The sequence below is a fragment of the Tiliqua scincoides genome, chromosome 2 (assembly GCF_035046505.1).
Source record: "Tiliqua scincoides isolate rTilSci1 chromosome 2, rTilSci1.hap2, whole genome shotgun sequence".
In the NCBI taxonomy this organism is placed as follows: domain Eukaryota; kingdom Metazoa; phylum Chordata; class Lepidosauria; order Squamata; family Scincidae; genus Tiliqua; species Tiliqua scincoides.
The window spans coordinates 105,942,685-105,969,548 of record NC_089822.1 but is presented as its reverse complement, the minus strand read 5'-3'; the positions used below and the strand labels follow the sequence as shown (position 1 = coordinate 105,969,548).

General features: G+C 40.9%; 1 protein-coding gene across 1 annotated transcript in view; it reads right to left on the bottom strand.

The window, feature by feature from the left end:
• POLQ (DNA polymerase theta) overlaps positions 1-26,864 on the bottom strand; it is a 55,474-nt gene that overhangs the window by 2,006 nt on the left and 26,604 nt on the right. The window contains exons 12-28 of the mRNA XM_066612658.1: positions 25,960-26,099; positions 25,068-25,261; positions 24,292-24,416; positions 22,396-22,639; positions 18,594-21,515; positions 17,055-17,197; positions 15,890-16,083; positions 14,418-14,658; positions 12,681-12,874; positions 11,527-11,658; positions 9,152-9,326; positions 8,176-8,305; positions 5,994-6,112; positions 5,373-5,557; positions 4,128-4,239; positions 3,029-3,153; positions 2,297-2,450 (exon numbers count right to left, since the gene is read on the bottom strand). Coding sequence (XP_066468755.1) covers positions 2,297-2,450; positions 3,029-3,153; positions 4,128-4,239; positions 5,373-5,557; positions 5,994-6,112; positions 8,176-8,305; positions 9,152-9,326; positions 11,527-11,658; positions 12,681-12,874; positions 14,418-14,658; positions 15,890-16,083; positions 17,055-17,197; positions 18,594-21,515; positions 22,396-22,639; positions 24,292-24,416; positions 25,068-25,261; positions 25,960-26,099 — 5,529 coding nt within the window. The remainder of the gene's footprint in view (positions 1-2,296; positions 2,451-3,028; positions 3,154-4,127; positions 4,240-5,372; positions 5,558-5,993; positions 6,113-8,175; positions 8,306-9,151; positions 9,327-11,526; positions 11,659-12,680; positions 12,875-14,417; positions 14,659-15,889; positions 16,084-17,054; positions 17,198-18,593; positions 21,516-22,395; positions 22,640-24,291; positions 24,417-25,067; positions 25,262-25,959; positions 26,100-26,864) is intronic.

Below are 26,864 nucleotides of genomic sequence, written 5' to 3'. Positions count from 1 at the left end.
TTTGAAGGAAATTTTAATTCAACTGATTCAAAGGCATTTCAATTCCTTTGAAAAACTGAAGGAACTGGGTATGGATTAGCCTGGGAAAAAGAGCCCTATCATATCTCCCACCAAATACATAAAGGGCTGTGTGGTGAATGGAGGTGGGAAGCCCTCAAATCAGTGCCTACCCTAATCTGCCCCTTTGCTGCAGCCACAATGACAAAGCCAGACAGAAAGACTGTCTTCAAAAGCCTCCCTCCCACTTCCACAAGAGAATTCCTTCAAAACCTACCTAATGGCTTGTAGCCAAAAGTCAAGGAGGAGCAGAGCAATGCTTTGACCAGATTTAACCAACAACAAGCATATAAAGAGTTAAGATGAAGAATGAGCTCATTAGAAATACAAAGGTGGGCAGGTGTGGCTGGGTGGCATTGGACAACACAAAAGAAAAGATTTAAACAAGCAGGTTTGGAAAATGGTTTGGATATTAACCATGATGAGATGTGGGTCTTAGCAAAACTATAAGCAGAGGAAAGCTTAAAAATAAAATAATCACTGAATGACTACATCTAAATTTATTTGTTTTAATTTAATGAATTTTTGCCCACCTCTCTGCCACACATTGGCAGAAAGTGTCAGTCTCACTGTTCCCTAACTGTACTCACTCCATTACATCTCTTCCATCCCCTGGGAGGCTGATGAGAACATGATCACCCAAAGATGCTTCCTACAAGCCAATGCCCTCCTCCCTTTGAGGAAAGGCAATTTTTTTCTTAACACAAATTTTTGCTCTCCTTCTGCTCACTGCTTTCTGTTCAGATAGTTTGCACTCTGTGCTCATTCTTACTGGTTGTCTTTTCACTCTTACTTGTTAGGCAGTTACTTGCTTATGTTGTAATTGTAATGTCTCTGCTTTTTCTAGCCACAACTAGATGTAAAATACATATATGGCAGAGGTTCCACCTGGAATTAAATGCTTGTCTAATTAGAACATAAGAAAAGCCCTGCTGAATCAGGCCAAAGGCCCAGTATCCTGTTTTCTCACACTGACCCACCGGCTGCTTCTAAGAAACTCACAAACAGCACCAGAGGCATTCTTCTCTCCCAGTATTACTCCCCTGCAACTGATATCACAGGCCAACACACGTTTTGCTTCCTTAAACGTTACACCAATTCCTGGGTATATCTGGGGTGCTGATTTCAAAAATGGCATCCGTTTTGCCCTACCACGTCTAGTTTTGGAGACACGGCATAACCTCTTTAATGAATGGTTCAAGCAGCTTCCTCTTGAGGAAGCCTACACCATGGCTTCCTCATGAGGAAGCTGCTTGAACCATTCACTAATGAGGCTATACTATATCTCCAAAACTAGACGTGATAGGGCAAAACGGATGCCATTTTTGAAATCAGCACCCCAAATTCATATCAAACCACCATAAAGTTTGGGAAAAACTTTTCTGACCCTCAATTTTGTAGGCCTGTGTATTCAGAGGCATTCTACTGTTTAAACTAGAGATAACGCCTAACCATTGTGACTAGCAACCACTGAGAGACCTGTTCGCCATGAATTTGTCTAAAAGCCATCCAAACTAGTGGCCATAACCACATCTTGAGCAACAAATTATTTGCTATGTGAAATGCCACCTGCTTTTGTCTTTCTTAAATCTCCCACCAATCAGTTTCATTGGATGACTCCTGTTTGCAGTATTGTGAGAGCAGAAAAAAAGATTTCTCTCCTCAGTATGCGGTAATTTTATGTCTCAATCATATCTTCTCCAATTGTGTTTTTGATAAGCTAAAATGTCTCATGCACTGTAGCCTTACCTTGTAAAGAAGGCGCTCCAGCACTCTGATCATTGGTGCCTTTTTACACCTTTCCAGCTCTACAAATATTCTTCTAAAGGTATGTTGACCAGAATTGTACACATTATTCCAAATGTGGTCACACTCTGTAGTAGACTTATGTCAACCTCTTCACTGAGCTAACCACTATGATCCCAAGATCTCTTTTCTGGTTTGCCACCAATCGCTCAGAACCCATCAGTGTACATATGTAGTTGGAATCCCCCCCCTCCCCGTGTATCACTTTACACTTGTCAACACTGAATCATATTTGCCATCTGGTTTCCCATTCACCAAGTCTGGAGAAGTTCTTTTGGAATTCTGCTTTGGCCTTTACCATCCTGAATAGTTTGGTGTCATCTGCAAACTCAGCCTCCTCACTGTTTACCTCAAACTGCAGATCACTTATGTACAAATTATAATTTGCCACAAAAGAGTTTGCTTCAAATATAAAGGGAGAACGTAAACATACCTGGCCGTTCTTTCTGGAATAAACTGTCCAAATGTCCATAAGATTTCACCATTGAAGGCAGAGCTTCTAGCTGCATCTGAATATTTACTGTGGCTGTTTTGACAATGTCTGCTGCAGAGCCTTGGACAACTGTGTTCACAGCTTGCCTCTCTGCCTGAAGATGTAAAGAGAAAAAAAAAAAAACTGTGAGAAGCAGCACAGCCCACACTTATGAGAAATTTGATATCAAGTCAGCAGGAGTGATTGAAACAGTGAAATGAAAATGTTTATTTTGTTCTAGTAAGTAGGAAGGATCAACACAAGGCTCAACACTTTCTTTCCGGAAGACCTTTCAGAACACTAAAGAATAGTGTGAGGGTACATTTGAAGGAGTAAGAAGGAACTTTCCTGTTATGTGGGCTTCAGACACATGCTTCAGGAGTGTGCTCCTAACAGTGGGAAGCCTGAGCTGCACCGGTGGTGCTGCCCCCATGAATATTTAACAACCCTTTTTCCATGATGGCAGCATGATCCTGGAAGTGCCGCCGCTGCTGTCCCTGCCCACTGCCACTACCCTTAAGGGGGAAGGCAGTGTTCATGGTAGCCCTAGGAGTTTGTGGCCCCCAGGTTGGGAAACACTGCCTTAGTAGGATGGGACAGGAACTGTGATATGTCAGCACCACTGAACATGCAAAGAAAAGCACTGCTTCTCGATATATTTCAGGAGTTTGACCAAAATGTTTGTCAACATACCTGAGCCTTCTTGTAAGGGTTTGGATCTTTAATAGCTGGCAAGTATCTACGTCGCCCCATGATTGTCCGCACATACCCAACCTCACTGCACTTCTTCACCGTTTCTCTCAGGAATTTCTGAATGCCTATAAGAACATGCAGTAATGTTGAGCTATTAGCACAGTGTTGCAGGTACCAGTTCAAAAAATTAACCACTTAACCACTTATGGACACATTACATATAAACACTGAGATTTCCATATACTTTTAGGCTTGTGCATCAACATGTTTCAGAATCTCCAACACACCTATCACCTCTTCTTTCACCTTAAATAAGGGACTTTCTGATTTATTATATCACTTAAATTAGGGGTGTCAAACAAGTTTCATACAACTAGCCGAATAGCATTCATGATGCCTGCTGAGGGCCGAAAGTGATGTCAATAAGCAGGTCATAACTTCTGGATTTCTGTTCAGATGGAAACTTACCAGGATGGGGGACAGGACAGATCAAGACTCAACTCTTAAGCAGTTTTACAACCTATATACAAACTTGTGAACATCCCTTATTTCACAGGTCTGGAAAGTGGTCTCAGTTAATAGCCACAATGAGTCTTACCAAATATTGATGAAATGTCAGATTTTCAGGTACTGAAAAAATAGTTCCATAACCACCTGTATCATATGAAAGTCTCTTGTACTATCGAGTTCAAAAGCCTACAGACTTCCACAAGTTGAAATACTGTATAGTACTTCTGCAGGGTTTGTTGTGCTTTGGGTAATACACTAGCCCCAACTTTTAAAGAGTTTATTTAACAGAGGACCCAATCCTATCCAACTTTCCAATGCTGATTCAGCCACAAGCATCCCCAAGGCAAGGCAACAAATTGTTACCTTCAGGAGGCCTTCATGATTACCCCGCCACAACAGGATGCAGCACACACCCCATTAGTTTGGCTTCATCAGTACTGGGAAATTGAATAGGTTTGGGTCCAGAAAGTATTACAGATAAAGAGCTTTTTTTTTTTTTTTTTTTTACTGTACCAAGCATATTGTCATTTATGTTAACCACGAAGTTATCCCTAAAGAAGCCAGTGCTATATCAGCAATTTTTTTTTACCTGGGTATCTTGATTTGAAGGATTCAATGTAACATGAAGCATCTGTTTCCTCAACACCCATTTGTTCTCCTAAGGATTTAGCTCCAATTCCATAGATGATTCCATAGCAAATCTATAAAAACAAAGGAAATAATGTATGAACTGGGGAAAAAAACTCCTTGGTTATTGAGGCTGCAATTCTAAACACGTTTACCTAGAAGTAAATACAATAGAATTCATTGAGATTTACTTCTGAATAGACCTGCATAGGACAGTAGACATGCACTGTAATTCTTGCGCATTAAAAAAAAAATCCTCAGGAATTGGTTCACTCAGCCCTTCAAATAGCTAAGCAGGATACTGTTTATTCAACTTTTGTGTATTTTCTCTTTGTTGGGACGGGGGTGGAAGTGCCCTTGTGAAAGAAATTTGAACAATTTTTCCTTTCCTCTTTTAAAAAGAGAATGAGAATGATGGCACAAAGGAGGGAGGGGGGAGGATGAGGGCACCAGGATGCAGGTCTCTTGTTATCTGGTGTGCTCCCTTGGGCATTTGGTGGGCCGCTGTGAGATACAGGAAGCTGGACTAGATGGGCCTATGGCCTGATCCAGTGGGGCTGTTCTTATGAGGAAAGCAAGCCAGCAAAGAAACACACATGCAAACACAATCTAGGATTTTTTTTCTTCAGGAAAGTGCTGCTAGCTGAAGTGAAGGAGAATCAGTTGAAGAAAACAAGGCAAAGCAAGAAAACAAACACAGTGTGAGAAAAAAGACTGCCATGCTCATTTATTTTGAGAATCTGAAACTCACACAGCAGGCCTAGCATGGAGAGAGGGTGATGGAATGAAGACCCAGGAAACAGAGAAGCAAGCTGAAAGGGAGGCAGGATTGGCTCGCTGTGAAACTACAGCTTCTGCCTACCTAACTAATCTTGTGGGGTAATCTTTATTTTTTATTATTATTATTATTATTATTATTATTATTATTATTATTATTATTATTATTATTATTCAGTCTGTGTAAAGCACCATATACTCAGATGGAGGCATATAAATAAAATTTTAAAACAGCATCATTTAAAATTTCTTTTTAAAGCAACAGCCATCCAAAAGGACTCACTACTCTGAACAGAAAGATACAGTGAAAACACTTATGTTTGCAGATGGTGAAAGAACCACCCACCCACCCCTGCACTGCAATTTTTAGCAAAAAACCACATTTGTTCAATTATATACTGTGATCAGGGAAGAGAATTTTTAAGACGACCTGCTTGGCTTGTTGCCTTAAACCATCCTCAACCACTTCAGGGTTAATTATCTTCCATTCAGCTGCAATAGTTTTGAAAACATCAGCACCACTGTTCAAGACCTGGATAAGCCGACCATCACAACACAAGTGTGCAAGGATCCTCAGCTCAAGCTGGGAGTAGTCAGCAGCCAAAATCAAGCCTCCTAAAACCAATGAAACAAAATGCCTAAAGTTCACACTTCCCTCAAGCAACATCTCAAAGCAAAAAGTCTCTAGAATGATTTATTTCATTTAGGGCATTTCGCCCTGGCTCTGCTTCTGCAATAGACTACACATGCCCACTGTTCGGAGACAGGAGATCATGGTCTGGTCAGTCTGGAATTAGCTATATAATCAGAGTCCAGATATAAACTAGAGATCTAACAATCTGTTCTTCAAGAGAAGGAGAAAGTAACAAAGAAGCTGCAGAAATATGTTGAAGGAAATTCTGATGACAAATCAGGCATGACCCAGAATCCACAGGGGTTCCATTCCAGACCCCCCTCCCGATACTGGAAACTGCACGGTACAAGACGTATGTTCAAGGACAGTTCCTATCTACTGAAGTGCCAGGGCTATATGACAATTTCAAGATGTCACCTGGAAATGAAACAAAGGCATGTCTCATGCTAACAGAAAATGGTATTCTTCTCCCCTTCTGTAACTCCTCAATTAGAGTCTTCTTCTCTCCACATGGCAGAACAGAACGCTTTTGACCTCTGTAAAATTAAATCAAAAACATTTAAGTAGTATCAGTAAGATACTAGTACTAGTATCAATAGGATACTGCACCAAGATAAACAAGAGAGCAGATTTAAATATTTTTATATACAAGTATATTACTACATAGGCCAGACATAATTCTAGCAGAGAGTAAAGCAAAGTCAGCACCAATCCACATGCTTCAGAGTATTTCCCCTCCTCTCTTATTTATCCTAGAAAACAGCCTTATAGTGTTGTCCTTTATATAGTGCTTACAAAAGTACTATGCACTGTACTGTGAGACAGAAGAAAAGAAAAGAAATTACAGGGTAATTTCTAATTTATATGTTAGTGGTAATGTTGAAATATGGGCATGAAGCAAAGTTCATACTGGTAATAAATCTGCAGGTAATTCTGCCTCTTGCCTATCGCTGAACTAGACAGTGTTTGACTTCAGAATGCAACATGCAGCAATGGCTTCTGAACCTCAGCTGCCCACAACCATTGTTTCTTCAGCACCAAATAAACTAGACCTGGAATCATAGTTTGAAGCTGGTTTGCAAACCATGGTTTACATTAACTGTGGTTGTTTTGGTCAAATTCACAGACAACTATCAAATTAGCTTGGGCTGTTGATCCACCTCAAAAGGACTGCTGCACCAAGGGGATGGGAGTACAATTATGCAGTTGAGTTCTGATCAGCTGGGGAAAAAATGCAGATAAGCAAGTCTAAACTATGGTTGCCTACTGCACATTTGGAACCCACAGAGTTGGTTTGGACACAACACAGAGCCATGGTTTATTTTAATTGTTGTTCACATCACAAAGGGTTAGATGAAAGTTAACAAACTGAAATTAAATCTGAAGAAGACAGAGATCTGAGATTCAGGAACTGAATTATCAACTTGAGCTGGATGGGATTTCATTTCTTTTGAAGGATCAGGTTTGCAGTTTGGGATGCTCACAGATCTGGCTTTAAACGTCAGGTGGCAGCTGGAACCCAGGGGGCTTTAGCCAGCTTAGGCTGGTGTGTCAACAGTGCTTTCTTAGGATTGGGTGGACCTGGCTATGGTTAAATCTAGATTGTAATATTGATACACAGTCTACTTGGGGTTGTCTGTGAAGATTGGAAAGACTGGAAAGATTGGAAACAATTGGTACAGAATGTAACTACCAAGCTGTTGACTGGGTCATGACTTCATTGGCGGCCTGTACAATTGGTGATGACCCATAAAGCCCTTAGTGATTTGAGACCTAAATACCTGAAGAACTCTCTCTTTCTCTGTAGGAGCCTTCCTAACATGGGAGATTTCAGACAGCCCTGTTGCAGGTGCTGTGACCTTTAGATATACTATTGGCAGATGAAAAAGCCTTTGCTGTTATGGTATCTGGCCTGTGAAATTCAACCCTCCTTATAATCAGGATTGCTCCTCTTTCTTGGTGCTTCAAAAGAAAGTTGAAACTCTCCTATTCTGCTGAGACTTTAATCAATTTTTTTCTGATCTACAGGCTCTTGTTAGCTTTTAACTGTTGAGCTTTTGTTTACTTTTTTGTGGTATTTACTGATTTGATTTTTGGTTGCTTTGGTTTTATTGATAATATAATCTATAATATAAAATATTGATAACATATATTTAGTTTTATTGATATTGCTGCTTTAGTTTTATTGATAATATTTTGTTGATATAAGCCACTTTGAATTTTCCTTGTGGAGTTAAGAAAGGAGAGATACAAATGCTCTTAACCTAAAATGCAACTGAATCCTGACTTGCTAACAAAGAATAAACCATGATTAGTTAGAGGCCCTTAATCAGACAATTTTAAAAAATTACAAAGTTACAAGCAAACTAACTACGGTTCATCCATGTGATGTCTGAACTCAGTCATTGTGTGAGTTCTTAACTATGATTAGCACAAACCATAACTTTGTGTATTCCTGAATCCAGCCAGTCTATCAAATGACGTGCCGCAATTTGATGGTCAAATCAATTCAAATCTTTTCAGAAATATTTCCAGAGACAAAGCTAATACCAGAACATTAATTAGATGAGAAATACTGAATTGTGAATGCATTTTTTACCTGTTTCCTATAAAATTGGTCCCTTTACATTGTCTTTGGGAAGGTGGGCTCTCTTCAACCAAGGTTGGCATTTCAATCTCAAAATCTTTTGGCACGTTCTGTATATTTGGTTCTCTGAAGGATATACGACCTACAAGCAAGCAGAAGGTGATGTTATAGTGTTATGTATGCAAGTTATGCAGGATTGAAATCCTGCATAACTGATTGGCCCAGACTTATTGCTGGCCAATCGGGTGATGGATCCAAATCCTGCCATCCGATTGGCCCTCTAGTTAATACAGTATTTCAACTGTACCAATCATGGGAAGTCTGGGCGGAGCTAAAGGGTATAAAAGCCAGGGGTGTTTGCCTTGTGTCAGATTCATTGCCAGGTCCTGTTCTGAAGAAGGAATAAACGTACTGAGCTGTTATCTCTATGCCTTCCTTTATTTGCATGGACCCACTATATAACAATAGGTAGGCAGTTTTCTTGCCAATAGCATTTTTTTAAATAAACTTAGAATTTAGCTAAAGCAAAAAACATTCAAATGTAAAAAGGTGATAAAGCGCATTTCACCAAAATGCTTCCTGCTTTGTAAGATGTAGCCTTCCTTTAAAAAAATGAAATAAAATCCCTTGACAATTTAAGAAATCTGTTTCATCTGAATGATTACACTCAATCTGTAAATGTTTCCAGTCTCCAATTTTCAAACATCCTAATCTCTTATACCTTAAGCTCTTCCATGATAAGCTCCCATATTGCTTCTTTTACAGTTTCTGATCATGCACCCATGTTAACCGAATTACAATGCATTTGGACAGAGCCTGCACTCCTATCTGGAGATTATCAACAGAGAGGAAAATTGTGGCAACAATTAGAGAAGCTTAAACCTAAACTGTCAGAAAACTGAAAAGCTCAAATAAGTCCTGAAAAAGGTTTTCTACCTTCTTAGGTATCTTTATAAGAAATAAAAAATAAAAATATAAAACTTGTTACCCGTAGCAGTGTAGTACTGAGAAACAGGATAGATCCTCTCCATTCCTAGGATAGGATTCAAGTGCTTCTCCCTCTGCAGTGGAAATATCACTTTGGTTATTGCATTTGTGATCTTCCTCCATTCTAAAATCAGGCCCGGTAATGGATGTAACACCTTCAATTTCTCCAAAACATCCTAAGAAAATTGACAGGAGGACAAATCAGTTAGTATTCTTTAAAAGTCCTCATTGGTTCTACATAAAGTTTTACCATCTGCTTTAATTCTGACAGATGTGACAAAAAGAGATGGTGCAACTGCTACTAAGTTTGGGGGAAGGTACCTCCTCATCTTTTCTTCAAATGATGATTTTCAGATGAAGATTGTTCCTCTTCTTGAACTCTGCATTTTTTCCTCTACACTATGATCCCTGAACAAGCCTGCATTAGGAAACCCTACAGAGAAAGGGGTGATTATCCTTGCATTCCCCAGAAATCAGAGGATGTTGCTTGTTCGGCTGAGAGGTATGCTAGAAGAATGCACTCAGTCTGGCATAAAATATTAATCTTTTGCCTCCATACCATTTGTATTCTTCATGGTATTTCTTGTATAATTCTTGAAATCAAAGCACACATGTACAAGAACTGTTTATAAAGACTTAAAACCACAAATTCCATTACTGAGCGCAATCGTGAGTAAAATATGCGTGTGCAAAAACATCTGGGACCTTTACTTAAAGGACAGAATTTATAACATCGAATCATCACTCACACCCACACCCACCTGAAATTTATTAAAATTAAAAATTGGCATTTGGCTTTTTCATGGATGTCAGCTGTTCAAAACTGGGAACTGTGAAACAGAATTTGGTCAGTCTGTTCTGCATATACTTACCATCAAACAAAACGAAACAGGCTAAAAGGTACTGAAGACAATATTTGTGATGCAAAAAATGCCAGAATCCAAATAGGGCCTAGGCCTTACTTAGCCAAAGCCCTGCCATCCTTAAGACTTTTCGTAGTCTGCCTGTACAGCTGCATTGTAAGTTCTTTGTATGCCTGCAAAAGCAACCTGATAAGGACTGAGGGATATGCTGAAATTACAGCTCCAGCCGTAACTGTAAAATTGCAAAGATATGCACCCAGAGGAGATAAAGAGCAAAGCATTGAAGGGAACTCTTTGACCCAAGAAAAATGTGGTTACTAGCTAGAGCAGGGGTCTCCAAACTTTTTGGCCAGAGGGCCACATGAAATATCTGGTGTGGTGTGGAGGGCCAGAAAAACAATTTAAATATAAAATTTAAATAAATAAATTCGAGATAGAACTTAGATGAGTGAATAAATGAATCAATGGGCTCATTCATTCAACCTCTCTGGCCCTAAGAACACCCTCCAGACACAATCAGAGCACAGTTCTGGTCATGTTCAGTTGAGTGGGCCAGAGGCTTTCAGGGGCCAAGAGGTTGGTCGCGGGCTGTAAAGAAACTTGCAGCAGGCCGCATCTGGGCCCCAGGCCGGGGTTTGGAGACCCCTGAGCTAGAGTGTTCCAGTCTGAGAATCAACCCCTACTCTTTGGGATCCTCCTTCACCCACCTGACCATCTTGGTCAACACCCAGACGGGGCAAGTGGCCAAAAGCTGGAAGGGGAAGCCGGACTGAAGAAAAGGGCTTGCATATCTCAGTTTGGGGTCTCTCTCCTTTCATCTGCTGAGAGTCCTGCCTTGAAGCTGAAACTGTGCCATCCCGTCTGTTGCAACAGCCAGGCTTGCTAATGTCCTCTTCAGTGTTTCTCAGACTAGGTGGGTAGACCCACTAGTAGGTTCCCATTCATTTCAATATTTTATTTTTAATATATTAGACTTGATGCTACCATGGTATGTGACTGCATTTGGGGAAATGTGACACATCTGTAATTTTTAACAGGCTACTATGTACATGCTTTTAACAATGACAGTAAAAGGGACTTACTTCTGGGTAAGAGTGGGTAGGATTGCAACCTAGGATTGTTAAAAATTTTCCTCCTTGATCATGTCACTTGCAGCCATGACATCACTTCCAGTGGGTCCTGAAAGATTCTTATTTGAAAAAGTGGATCCCGGTGCTAAAAGTTTGAGAACCACTGCTCTATGTTGCTTACCTGTGGGGTTTTGAGAGTCTTAATGACAAGTCTTCTCATCTGTGTCACTGTTCAGTGAGTGCTAAATAAAGCTGAAGCTTGCTGGTAATTAGGGTCCAAGCATACTTCAGGAGTGATCTGGCTACCTTCACTTTTACAGAAATTGGCCACTTCTGTGGAGTGACAGGCCCCCTAAGGCCTATTTGTAACAAAAGTAGTATGCTGTCATGCTGCTTCTAACGTCATGTTAATTTCACAAAATTACCTAGCACACAAAATATACCTTAGTTGTTTTGAACTGTTTGCCCAGTCTGATTCTGTTTCCTTTCGCTGATGCCTTTCTGGTATAACCCAACGTCTTCCTTTGGACTTTTGTTTCTCCATTAACTGGCAATTTCTGCTCCAAAAACAACACCTATAAGAAGTCATAACTTTAGTCAGTTCCGTCTCATAGCACAAGAGCCATCTACTCTGAATGATCCTCACCAGATTATTAAAAGGCTAATTAAGGATGAGTTGACTACCATTAAATTAACTTCCAGGGGGCAGCGGTTTTAGAGCCCAATCCTGTGGTCTGCACCGTGCCTCCACGGCGCGGACTACAGTCGCAAACGTGCCGCAAGGCATGTTTGTGGGGCTTACCACTGGGCTACCACTGGAGCTGGCTCAGCGCCAGGCGGCGCTAAGCCAGCACGCAGCGGGCACCCAATTTCCGCAGCTTGGTGGTCTCTGCGGAACAGGTGTGTCCGGGGGAAGTGTTCCAGGGAGGGGGGAGGCGTGGCCAGGGGCGTGAGGAGACATGTTGGGGGGCGTGGGGGAGGCAGATCCGCGGAGCTGAGCTCCACAGGATTCAGGGCGCTTGGGCAGGGTCCTACGAGCAGGGCCCTACACGAGCGCCTTCACTTTAGCGACAACCAAACAGTCATCGCTAAAGTGAGTAGCCCCATTGCGGGGCTGCTTCCCTTACTCGGGGAAAGGGGACAAGAGTCCCCTTCTCCCGAGGAGCCTCTTGTGGAAGCCCTCCAAGGAGCCGCTGGGTCCCGCAGCTCCGGGCAGCTCAGGATTGGGCTGCCCGTCTGTTGCAACAAAAAAGAATAGGTTCAAAGCACCTTAAAGGTAAACCAATTTATTTCAGCATAAGCTTTCGCAGAATACAATTCACTTTGTTAAACGCACCCAAGAAGGTAGACAGTAGTCCACAAATGCTTATGCTGAAATAAAACTATTAGTCTTTGAAGTGCTACAAGGCTGTTCGTTGCATGAAGTTAATTAAAATGACTGTATGAACAGAATCCTTATTATTGTCTAGCCTACAAAGATATTAAAAATCCACTTCCATGTAATATAAACATTTCCAACTACAGTAACTGTCCAACCAGGACTCGCACACTTCATCAAGAAGGGGCTGCACTCCCACCGCCCAGATCCTTTCCATACCTCAGCAATGTCATCAGGACACGTCAAGGAGAAACTGTGGCCTGCCAGCTGATATATCCGATTCTCAATTTCATTCAATTTTGCTTGCATAACATGTTTCTGAGTCTCGCACTCTACTGTACTAAAACCTATACCATTGAGCTCAAGCAAGGCCAAGCAATATTGATTCGGCATCTCCAGCCTACGAAAAAGATCTGGAATGAACACAAACAAGGTAACAAACAACACATGTTTAATATCACAGCAATATACATTACTATATTACTGAATATAAATTTTTGGTAATCCAAATTAAACAGTTAAGATGTTGCTTGCTCTAAATATTTTAATTCCCCACTAATGTTCTTTAAGTGTTCTTGATAATATACGGGGGGGGGGGCGTATCTGTGGCTCCTGAATCTACAGATCGAGTCCATGGGGCCCCTGCTGCACACTCCCCCTGGAGGGGGCTCTGCTTGCCTCTGGAGGTTCCTCTGGGTTCAGCAGAGGCCATGACCATCTGTCCGCCTGTAGCCTCTGATGGGCTCAGATTGTGCCTTAAGGTAAAAGAAAAAGCAACTTCCGGTTTTTCCATAAAACCGTAAGTGACATTTTAAATTCCTTATAAGGCATGAGGAGACCTGGGCAAGCCCTCAGGGAAGCCCTTATAAAACATTAAAAAGTCACTTCCTGTTTCACAGAGAAACCGGAAGTTACACTTCTTTTTTTACCTTAAGGTTCCATCTGAGCCCAGCAGAGGCCGCGGATGGAAGGGTAGATGTGGCCTCTGGTGGACCCTCCAGAGGTGAGCACATTGCATAGGGTGTTGTACAGATAGTGTAGAATGAGCAGAAATTTATGGCCCCAGGAATGACAAGTAGCACAGCTAGAAAACAGTTTTTACGCTTGAAGGCATCAAACACCTAACGCTCCGATGTTGAAGGAAACTAGGGAGACATCCCAATTTCCTATGCATAAAACAAGAATTTTTGATGGAAGACTTACACATTGTAATGCACAAAGGTCTCTATTCTGATAAAATACGTTGGGAAGCTGCTGAAGCTTCCAAACATGTTTTGTTGCAGCAAAATACTCAGAGTTTCATCCAAGATTTTTTATAGGCACTTTTTTCAACCAAAAGTCACTTATGAAGTGACTGTGAAACTGACCTTAAATTCTAAGAACACAAGAACCCTGCTGGATCAGGCCAAGGACCCATTGGTCCAGCTTCCTATATCTCACAGTGCATCTCATCCGATTCCTCAGAGTGTACTCAAGTTATCTGTAGGCACTTCCTTGCATCCGGCATTCAGAGATAGGCTAACTCTGGAGGTAGCATATAGTCATCATGGCCTGTAACCCGTGACAGAATCTGTCCAATCCCCTTTCAAAGGCAACTAAGCCAAGTGCCACCACAACATCCTGTGGTAAGGAGTTCCATAGATTAGTGTGGAACACTATAGTCCTACGTAGATGCTCTGCAAGTATCTCCACTCTTACAGTGTCCCAACGTACCAGTGTACTAATATCAAAAGTGTACCATGCAAGCCACCACTTCACATACACACACCCTAAGGCAGTGTTGTTTATACAGACAAATGCTGCCGACCAGGAGAGATCTCCTCCCCATGACTGCAAACACTAAGTCACTCAGTCATGATTACCCCCACCATGTGGAGAGGGAACATACAAATAGGTTTATGTATATCCCCCAATAGTAAATCCAAGCAATTATGTTTCAAACCCCGAGTATTTTACCTTGCAAGTTATCCCTATGCAACCGAGTATTGAGTTCATTCATGATATGGAAGACCAGCACAGATTCCACAGCTGCTCTGTACCTTCCAGAATGATCTGCACTAGCACAAAGCCCCAGGCTCTGACTTCCTTGGCCTGATCCAATTCCATCCAACAAGACCAATTCCTGGGGAAGGAATTGGGTGACCATGTTATGAAGGGAGAGCTCTTTTGACCCAGAATCCAGCAGCCAACATGCCACCTGGAATGGGGGGAAAATGCACAGAACACATGAGAAAAGGAGAGCACTTTTATAGGAACACAACACTTTTAGGAACCCAAGTACCTGAACAGATGGCAAGGTACTTAGATTGGTACTCACCTAAGACTTACAAATTATACTGAACTCCTGAGGCAACGACACCTACTGCTGCGTAGCATTTAAGAGACTGAGTACCCAATCTTATCCAGCTTTCCAGGACTGATGCAGCTGCAATGCAGCCCCAAAGTAAGGCAACAAATGTTTCCTTACTTTGAGGAGATCTCCGTCACTGCCCCTCCCACCGCAGGATGCAGCGCACACCCTGTTGGCACAGCTGCATTAATGCTGGAAAGTTGGATAGTGTCCTCAGATGCAATTCAAGACACCCCCCCCCCCAGTTCAAATCTCACATCAGCAATTATCTGAAGGATTATTCCAAAGTGGTGAGGGGAGCAGTGCAAGGAGTGCAAGGAGGGGTGCCTTGCATTCAGGAAAGGGGATGAAAAAGCACATTCAACATTATTTCATATGTGGAATACTGTGATTTTATACTCTTTATACTTGCTTTGCAAGCCCTCTGGACTCCTTGAAAATGCTGCATATTTGTTAGTAAATCAAATCTTCAGAAAGGTCAGCTATATGAAAAATGCCAATACTGAAGCAGGATCACTACAAAATGCAGCACTGTCTGTGGCGGACGCCTGATATATCTACATGCAATGAAGAAACTAACAGAAGGACAAATTTCTTATTCCAAATTATTAACCTTCAGTCTGTTAAACTCCTGGGTCAGTAAGGGCTTATGTCTACACTGTGCTGCTAGGGCTTCTGAGTACATTAGGAAAATGTGTGCACACAACTCTCAGCGTCTCATGGTTTGGGTTTTAGTGAGAGAGAGATGAAAGGTCATTTTTATCTCCCAATAAGTTTCTGTGACAGTATGGCCCACTCTGGCAATGGCAAAGACAGCTTCCTGTCTCTCAGGTTTCCAAGTTGTCTACAGGGATATGTCCCTTCATTAGTGTTTGACAAGGATACAAGGGCCCACACCCAATGAAGGGTCTGTCCATGACCCAACTGCCCCAACACACCTGCAGCTGCCAAAGCTACTTACCATCATGCTGTAAAACTCCTGCATCAGACTCTGGTGCAGGGACTCCTAACTCCTGATGTTGACCCCAATCCCACTTTACATACAGTCAGAACGATTAAAAATGGTTAATTATTTAACCTTTGGGTCTTCGAAACATCCTGTCAAAGAGATGGCACAAGCCTTCAGGAGAGTTTTGTAGTGCTGAATGAAGTCATACATGGCAAGCGAAAATGCTGTCTTGGATTCCTGCAGATATAACTGAATGTGCTGTAATCTCTCTGCTACAGGTAGGTTCTGATCCAGTGGAGGTGGTGCCAAACTGGCACTGACTTCTAAAAAAAATAGCAAAATGTTGTCATAGTTGGCCATACCAAGGAGCTATAGCAGTGGCTCCCAAACTGTGAGCTGTGACTCCCCAGGGAGCTGCGGAAACCAGCCAGGAGAGCCACAGAATCCTCGCAAAAACCCTGCCATCCTATACAATGTATAGGGTTGGAACCCTAATGGGAAGCTGTGGCCATTGGCCCAGTAGGTCAAGAAGCTGCCAGTTGAGAAGGTTTGGGAACCACTGAGCTAAAGAATGCTGTTCAAGTGCTGAAACCGAATCCATAGAAAATCCTTCCTTACACAGGAAGATAGAAGTTCAGCCTTGTCTCTCCGCTTTTCTAGGTGCACAGTCCTATGCATGTTTACTCAGTAATATGTTCCATGATGGGCAATGGGATTTATTCCCAGGAAAGGGTGTATAGGTTTGTAGCCTCACTCTTTAGCTCCTCTGTCTATTAATACTTGGCTTTCCTTCTAAGTACGCATCATCAGAGGTTCTGAAGTCCTCTCCCCTAGTCTTTCATTCCTTATTCTCTCTGCTTCCTTTTCTTAAGTTACCTGCTGCTTCCACTTGAGTTTCTTGGTCTCTTCTTTATACTGCTTTTATGAAAACTCTGTCATTCATACCGGTAGGAATACCATTTTATTATTTATTTAGTACACTTCTATTCTGCTTTTTGACCAGAGCCCCCAAAGTAGTTTACACAGTATTGGTAGGATGGAACAAATACATTATCTTTCCATTTTAATCACAGCAGACTAACTGAAGAAGGAATAAGTGTGTGATATCTTTCGTCTCTCTTCTGCCTCCCCCTCACAAGGTGGCTGGTCCTCAGTGAGGAAGACAGAGAGGGAACTACCCAGCTGAGGCAAGAGCAGATTGGCAATGTTAATATATTTAGTTATTATGGATTTGGTAACAAATCCTAGACATAGTTCTCTCTGAAGTTTATTCCTTTAAAAAGCACTTTCTTACCAGTTTGCTCTTGGGACTTCTCTTGCAATGAGATGTAATAAGCATCTTTTCCACTCCAGCATACAGCTATCCCAACTACCAATATATCTTCACAGTCTTTAATAGGAAAGCCATCAACTTTATCCTGGGTTTTCTGGAGAGTTCTTCCTAAAAAGAAAATGCACACGAACTTTAAATTCTGCTTGGTCCCTTGAAATTCCAACTATCTAAAGTTACCTACATACAGAACAACGTTCACATTGGAATTCTGACATACAGCAATACCTTGACTTTTGCTACTTTGCTCTTTTGGCAGTTTTCAATTATAACCACATTTCAAATTTTGTCCACAGGCTTTCCTCTTTTTTGTTTCATCCAACACCGCAAAAGGTAAGGAGCTGGCACTGAATGGACTTTAATGGAGGGGTGGATTGCAACTGCCTGGTGGCAGAAGGTAGAGAGCAATAAAGTGCAAAGTCCAGGTGAGCCTGCGCTTCTAACAATTTATCCCTGACAGCTGAGGTACGTGGTCTTGCACTGCCCAAAGATCGCTATTGTGCTGTGCACCCATGTGAGCGCTTGCTCTCAGCTGCCTTTCAAAAATCTGGTAGAAGTTTGTGCAGGAGGGATTTCAGCAGGCGCGCTCTCTCTCTCTCTCTCTCTCTCTCTCTCTCTCTCTCTCTCTGTATTACACTGAACTGCTTCTTTTCTGCATGCAAATAACTCCTTAGCGTGGACAGCCTAGGTGCCGTTTAAATTGCTTTGACATTTATCCATTTTTTATTTTCGTCCCTGCTCTGGTCTAACCACACCAAAGTGCAAAGTATTGCTGTAAAACCATGGATTTCAATCATACCTTTTTCAGACACTGAAATAGGAAGAAAGGATGTACCCATGGCATAGCCTCTTAAATAGGATTTCAGCATACTGAAACTGACAAGAGCCATCTATGCTTGTCATGTCTTGCTGTTTCATCCACCATAGTCTCAGTTGTAGAACAGAAGAGGATGCTTAGGCACTATCGTGTTGATAGCCTTGATCAACCTGATATTCCATGGATCAACATCAACATTAAAGAGTAGAAAATCAGCAAGACTATCACCCGAGACTTCTGGAAGCACTCTGCATCCAAATGAGTCACAAGGGCAGGCCAGTGTAATTGATTGCATCACCTTGCAGGGAACTTCGAAGAAAAAGATTTTTGCCTTTAAAGACTATCACCTAACTTCAACAATGACATTATTTTGAAAAACAAACATTTCTCATTAAGTGACTAGTAAAGAAGCTGTGGTCATTCTCTCATTGAGGTATATTCTAAGCATTTTGTGTGCCTTTTGCTAGAAATAAAGTTATACATAATCTTTCTATGAGGCACCACAGGATACACAACAAATATGATGTTTGCGTTAAAGCTACTTCTGATTGATTTATAAATACTCTTCCTTCAAATTTCTGGCTATCCATAATATTAACACAAATTCAGAGAGAAAATCTGGAATAACCCTCTTTAACGCCTTTCTACAATATCCTAATCAATACGGAGGCAACACAGACAAAAACTCACCTTGTTTGAACTTGGCACCAATGGCTGGTTTATGGAACACGTGGTCTTTTGCTCTTTCACAAGCCACAGAAATAGCAAACTTATTTTTGGTTCTCCACTCCTCAATGAATGTTTGAAAGAGAGCTGTGTTATTTGCCACATCAATTATACTGAAGTTTTCAGCACTACAAGACAACAGTGGAGTGTTCTCTTGAGATAACTGCAGTGAAAAACCTTCATCTATGATGGAATCATCCTCTTCAAGCAGAGGTTCACCATGTGCTCTGTCTTCTGGGTTATTCTGCCCAATTATTGTTTCTGGGTGTGGATCAAGTTCATCATTCCGTAAGAGCTGAAGGCACAAAACTTTGTCTTCTGGGGGGTTCACATTTCTTGTGTGTGTTGGTTTCACAAAGGATTGCTCCAAACACCTTGAAACAGACTCCGTACAGATGCCTTGAGACAAAAGCCCTTTGTTCCCAACTGTCCAAGAATCAGAACTTCCACTTTTGTTCATTATCACAGGGGCACTTATCTTATTCTGGTCATCTATCTTTTCAGTTACACAATTCTTCTTTAAATCTTTGCCAGAAAATAACTCACGTTGACGACAGCAAAGGTCTAGAGTTGCACTTGAATCCTGATTACTCTTAGGGATAATTCCTTTCAAATCGTTTCTTAAACCTGCCTTAGGTTTATCAATTGAGGGGCTTGGCCATCTATCTAAAACCTCTTTCATTCCTGGACTTAAATCAAATAAAAATTCACACTGGCCTACTGCATTTGAATTTTTTTCTACATTTTCTTTCTGTGGATTTTCACCTGCTGCTTTTCTAGTATTCACATCATTAACTACCTCATCCATTTTTTTCACCTCCCTAAGAAAAGGAGGTGCGATCACACTATCTAATCTTTCTACTATAAAAGAATCTGTTTCTAAGAATAGAATGGATTCATCCTCACTACATTCTGTTGGCTTCTGCAGTTCATCCTTAGTTATGTTCACATGTGTAACCGACACTATATTCCGGTCACCTAAGAGGTTGGATTTTACCGTGGTTTTGAGAGAAGGAGGAATAACTTGCTGTGGAGGTGCCCACACAGCAGCAGGTTCACCAAAGCGAACTTCCTGGGGGTCACTAAAGTGGCTAAAGCTTTCATCAAACAGCAGTTCACCACTGCTATTTATTTCAGGCCCAGGACTGCACTTTGTATTTGCAGCAATGGCAGAAGGGTACTGACTGAAAGAAAATGAGGTCTTCTTGAGAAGAACAAGAGATGCCTGCTCTTTTGCTAACTCTGAAGTCTGATATCCTTGTAAGAAGCTGTGAAACTGAGAGTCGGTAACAGAAAAACAATTTTGCTCACAGCTAATTGGCATTTGGGTTTTTTTCCCATCAGACTTTATGTGAGAGATTCCAGAAACCGACACTTTACTATACAATAAATCTGTATTCTCTGCTACAGTATCTTGCTTCAAATGTGATGTTTCTGTTTTTTTGCAGCCTAGCTTGTCCTTCGTATGTGCAACATCAGTTTCTGAAATACTAGTACACACAGTGTTTTTTTGCACTGGGTTTGTTGATAGTCCTCTCTCTTTGACAGCCATTTCAGCTGTTGCCTGCTGTTGTAATATCCTGTCTGTTTGGGTATCCAACTGAAAGCTGTCTTCAAAGTCTTTGAAGACCAAGTGCAGATCAGGAAAACAACCATTTTTAATATATTTCGAATCCTTCAGAAACTCAGAGTCATCCTTCCCTTTACCCACATCTGGAGCTTGTAACAATGTCTTATTGGATTTCCCAGGATAATTTTTGTTATCTTCCTGACAACAGGAAATGGGTTTCTGTTTGCTCACTTCAGTATGAATGCATCTGGCTCCAATTATTTTATTTTCAGCAATTATGTTTTCGGTACTGTTTTTACTTAGCTGCATTTTGTTCCAATTACTTATTCCTGGATCCTCTGCATCATCTTGTATTTCTACTTTTTCTTTAACAGGCAGTGCCTTTCTCACCCTAGTATTCCAAACAGATTTGTCAGCATGAACATTTATTGTTAAAGTACATTTGGGGTCACTGACATTTATAGGTTCCATACACAATTTTTGCATATTCTCTTTGTTATCTTGGTGAATTTCATTTGTCCATAACTTTGCTTTGTGAATTCCTCTCTGGTAACCCAACAATTCGTTATTTACACTTTGCGGATGCCTTTGGTCTGATGCGCAACTCTCACTGGGGAACAGGAAGGACTTATTGAAACGTCTACACTTTGCTGACTCTGGAGTCTGAGTTCTCCTCTGTTTTACAAATGTTTTATTCCTATTTTGCTTTATATGAATTCCACCCTGTGTATTAAATCTGCCTGCAATGCGAGGTTTTTTGGATGTGGTTTCCAAGACTTCTTCAGTGCTTTTCATCACTTCTTTGGCATCCAACTTTTGCATTACAGGAATTTCTGTTGTATTTTCACCCTTTTTGTTCAGATGTAACTGCTTCTTTCCAGTAGAGCATATAACAGCATTTTTTGTAGAGGTCTTGATCCTATCTAACGGAGTGTGCTCTGCACTGGCATCTAGGAGTCTTTTAGTTTTTTGTTTAAAACAAGATGAATTTGCAGGTTGATAATTGACACTTTTCCCTGGTGATGTATTATGGCCTCTGAAAGACTGTTCGCCATTCACTCTACACTTTTCCTCCTCCTGTTCATTGCCTGTTGTGGAAAGTGCATAAGAGGCATCTGACAAGAAAGAGCAATCATGGTTCCACTGCACTCCCAGATTAGCCAAGTCCTGCTTTAAAAGCTTTTTGGCCTCCTCCACAACAAGATGGGCTGCTTCGCTCTCAGTCAAACGCTTCAGTCCAGTTATCCAAATACGGTGAGTATTAAGACGTTCCTGAGCAGCTTCCTCGTCTTCATTCACTGCTGTACGAGTACTAAAGGAAAACAAACCAACATCAACCAGAAATCATACCTAAAACGTTAAAGGATTCATCCAATCCCCTCTTTAAACTTCCGGATTATCATACCCTTCTTAATTTCAATTAGTACAGCAGATATCCAGAACTAATGAATAAGTCAGTATTTCCCCCACTATCGTGCACATTAGTGGTGAGGACAAGGAAGGACTGACACCTTAACCTGAGAGGCATGAGCTTTCAGAGTCCAGCCCCACAAAGAACCTTTAGGGAAAAGCAAGGTAATGAGAGGTCTAGACAACAAAAACAGGAAAGAACAGGAGCAAAAGACTGAGAAACCTTTGCTTCCCCAATATAGGTTTTCTAACAGTGCTACCCTATACAGGTCTATTAAGAAGTAACTTCCACTGAGTTCAGTGGGACTTCCATCCAGGAAGGATTATAGCCTAAGTTTATGCCCTCCCTATAAATACAGAAAAACATAGGGGAAAATGAGCAGAGAGGCCCAGGAGAATTATGAATTATTCATCCTGCCCACCCTAAGGTGACAGACCTCTTAATACTAGGATCCAAGCACCAGTCCATTAATATTGGTAGGCATATATCATATTCAAAGATTCTAAGTTACTTGTCCCACACCTAACCAAGAGAAAATAAGACAAACACATTTAGGCGCACTATTTTACATTTCAGGGAATCCCAAACAGTCACAAGAGCTGGTGGACAAACTATGCTGAAGATAGAGAAATAAATATGTGCTAAGCGGGGGCTAGAATAGAATTCTAGAACTGTACTCAAGCCAACTAATATCCAAGAGAAAGAATCTAATCCACTTCTCATACACTGCAAAGAACTGTTTCAAAGGGCATTTTTCAGCCATATTGGAATAGTTTCTCACCTCCTGAATGGTACTGCATTCCTGAAAGCATTTTCCACCTCAACTCTATTTCCTTTAGCCAAGTCGGCCACTGTCATGAAACCAGCCTTGTAAAGAGCTCTGGCATACTGTGCACTTAACAGAGATATCCGGACGAGATCACAGAGTTCTCTCTGGACTCCAAAAGTGAGACGACTCTGAAACTGAGAGAGCAACTGCTCCATATTATGCCATCCCAGCCTGTTACAGAAAACAGTTATCATCCCTGCAACAGATAAGCATAGTTACATTAGCTTTTTAAAAATTTTTTACATGATCTATATAAATAGTACAGAAGATACCTTAAGGGACATATGTTGACCAACAAATGAATTACGAAAATATGGAACCACAGTGCAGTGACTGAGATGCTTATACCAGCCAGCTCTGGTGGAAGTATATTTGAGAGAATTGGTACTTATTCACTTTATAGCCAGAAGTTGAACTATACTTATCAATTAATGAGAATAAATCAATCATTTAATGAATGAGATATCCTGGAGATAACATGTCTGCATATAAAGTTATTTTAATCTTCTTTTGGCCTGCTTTAAAATCCAAGTATCTGTTGACCATTTGTTGACAATTGCTAGCATTTCCATGCAAGGACAAATAAAAGTGGGGAAAGAAGATCACTTGTCCTGTGATCCTCAAACTGTCCAGTGGCAGAGCTGCCATTAAATGAATGGGGCAAATGCCCCGGGCGTGGAGCCTTGAGTGCCTCTAGGACAGCGTGGAAGCCTCCCTGAGGCTCCTGACGCAGTTGGAAACGTTGAGGAAGATTCAGGAGGCTTCCCCGACATGTCTTGGATTCGCGCACGGCCCTGCGCGCTCCAGGTTAGTGGTGTGGCAGAGGCATCCCGTGGTGGGGCACCATCGTGGACCTTTACCCCCAGGTGCAGGGCTGGGAAGGTTCGCTACTGAAACTGTCTTGTGATCCTTAAACTTAAAAAAAAACTCACGCCCTCAGAAATAAGTAAGGTGCCTGCTATCCTAAATCAAGGGCAAGTATAAAATATTTCTATCCATGTTCTAAGAGTTCCTTGTGTGTTGATAGCTTTCAGAGTTTCAAATAAATACAGCCACTTCACCCAAATGCCTGTGCTGCATTCAGAAGGGCAAGAGAATTTGTACTTTTATCATTATTAATTATATTTCCTGTCTTCATATGTTCCAGAGCAGTTTCCATTCCTTAATAAATCCTATTTGATCATTCACAATGTACATTCCAATAACTGCATTTAAATACTTAGCCAAAAGAGATAATTTATCATCAGAATACAGTAACAACATCATGTCCTTTTGAATTTACATCAACAGAATAAATTAATATCAAAGGTTTTAATCTGTGTCCCTGAAGAAAATTTCATCAGGCATTTGGATTTTTTAAAAATAAACTTTATGTTCTGAGCACCTTCTTAAAACTTGCCTTCCCCTTCCTTGATTTAATATTTGATACCCACCCTCAAGACTACACCAAAACATTCAGCACAACCTTAGGAAAATATTATTTAGGAGTGCAAGCTAACCTCAATTTTTCAAATATATCTTGTACAGATTTACAGAGCCAGGATGGTGTAGTGGTTCTGGAGTTGGACTTAGACCTTGAAGGTCCAGGTTCAAATTCCCGCTCAGCTATGAAGCTTTCTGGGTGACCTCGGGCCAGTCACTATCTCTTAACCTACCTCACAGGGTTGTTGTGAAGATAAAAAGGAGCAAAGGAACTACATACACCACCCTGAGCTCCTTGGAGGAAGGGTGGTATAAAAAGATGAAAAATAAATAAATTTTCAGATACTGGTATCTAGTATTATATACTTTACAAAATTATATTATTTAAATACCAAAAATCAGTGCTTAGCATCAATAATGCCTCACCTGCATAGGTAGCAGCAGACTGTTGTAAAGACTGAAGCTGTCCGCGATTACAACCATATTTCTTGGCTACATCGTTCAAAGAGATCTCATTTATCAAATCCAGGAGTGCTAGGCTTGTGAAAAATCTGTATCAATAAAAATTTAAGACAAGAAGGATGTAACAGAAGTTCTCTGTGCTGCAAAAGAGTCAGGTACATTGCTCTACATAAGAACACAATCAGAGGCTGAAACACTGAGAAATGTATTTAAAGATACTGCCTCAGTTCAGAGGGTTCTGAGGTGGATGTTGCCAATTCAAAAAACAAAACTTTTAGTTTAAGATGAACGTTAAATGACTTACAAGTTTCACTCATACTCCAAAAAGCATAGAAATTGCAAGGTAAGATGACCACCTGAATTTTTGCACCATTAAGCAGTAAAGACTTTGTACCGTTCTATATATTATGCTTGCTTTATAAATTAGGCTCCATGAACCCACACTCTGCCTTGGTCTTTCAGCTGAACCATGTGCTGGAGAGGAATGCATCTGGGCAGAAATTCAGAGGCGAGGCTTCTCCAATCACTTGTTACAGATATACCTGACATATGCCTGCCTGAAGCATCTCTACAAGGCAGAGTGCTCTCCTAAAATACCACTGGGCAGAAATTCAAACAGGAACAGCTTTTCACATAGCCAGCCATCCTCCAAAAAACCTCTCTCTTTCTACTTGGCAGCCCTACCACCATCACACACTTGTTGTCATACAGACTTCTCATATAACTGTTCAGTCATTTACCTTTTGTGGATGGCCACTTGCCTATGCTGCTTCTCTGTCCTAGCAACAATTTTGCCCTTTACAGAGCGGGCCAGAAAACTTTCCTCAATCCCCACTAGCTCTGCAACTCTTCTCATTGAGGCAGGCAATTTCTCCCACAAGCAAAAAAACTGGTACCAGTCAATTTTGGCCCAATCTTCATAAACAGGAGTGACCTAATGAAGAAAAGAGAGGAAAAAAAAGAACACACATTCTGAATCTTACTCACTTTTCAAACCAGGCACTTACACACCTTGTTCCTTTCTTGATCCCATATGAATGAGGGGCAACCCCAAAGCACTGATTTTAAAAAAAACACAACTAAGCAATTTCTGCCCAATGTTGCATATATGCACAGGGATCAAATGTGTACACCTGGGGGCTGGGCAAAAATGGGTTAAACAGGAAGTGCAAATAAGATTGCAATTGCCAGGTATCTTTTGAGCAAGTTGTTCTTCAAGTGAAATAAAATATATTTTAAACAAGTTACAACCATTTTACAAAAATTATTGTATCAAGAAGTTGTAGCATGTAAGAAAAAAAAGCATCTATACCTTATGTTTAAAAACAAATTATATATTGACTTTCCCAGAAACAACTATTGATAAATGCACCTCCTGGTATTAAGAACAAACAAGCTCTTGTCAACTTGGGGATTTATTTCTAATCTTATGTTCAGAAACAAGTAGAAGGCTCAACTGCTTCAGAGAATGATAATCTTCTAGAAATTGAAGATGTGTGGATGGGCTGGATATGGCCTGAAGATCATAGTTTGGAACTGCCTGCAATAGTGCTGAGAAGAATTTCCCCTCCTTTGACACCTCATTATATTACTCAATACAGTACTTGAAAAGATGAGGACAAAAATCTCTACCAAATAGAGACTGTGCAGATCGTTCTCTAGGACAAAACTTTTCATTGCTCTCTGAAGATCAGCAAAGATTTCTAATGCTGCTGCTGGAGAAAAGGAGGAAAACAAGGTAGCAGATCCAAGATGTGTTGGACAATACACTTCTGTTAAGAGAAAAAGATATGAACGTCATAGGTAAGCACAAATACTTTATTATTCACATGCAAAGTGCTTTTAAGTATCAATCATATCTAAAGTTTTGAGGAGAATCATTTCATCCTTACAGACTTGTGACACAGCATGAATTGTCTTCCTCAGTAGAAGAATAATTTCTGAACTAATGCAAACAAATAACCTTTGGTATTACTTATATAGCATATAGAAATATACTAAAAGCAGATCTCTAATTTTGCCTCTCCACAACCTAGAAGCACATAGTTGATTAATAAGAAAATATGGGGGGAGAGGGGCTTGTTAAAAAAAACAAAACAGCAGGCAAATGGTAAAGCAGCCCCCTACTCTGCTTCTTTGAAAATGATCCCAGACTGTCCCACATCTACATTATTTAGCAAATATGGAGTTGGGAATCCATTTTTGCTGAGGTAATGCACAGTCCCACCTTGTCACTTCATCAGAAGATACTTATGAACTGTAACAGAGGCTGACCTTGCCAGTGAAGTGACACCCTCTCACACCTTGCTCATTATGCGATCATAGCCTGTTTCTGGCAATACCACCTGTCCAGCCCAAAGAAACAGTTGACTAGAACAACTTTTATTTTCATTGCTGCATAATTGGATGAGAAGAAGTAGACACCCACAAACTTAAAAGTCAGCCTGCTTCATATCCTCACAGTGCAGAAGCAGAGCTTGTTTTGAGCTGGCCTTCACCAACTTGGTCCAGTTAAAGATGGGCTAGATGAGAGAAAT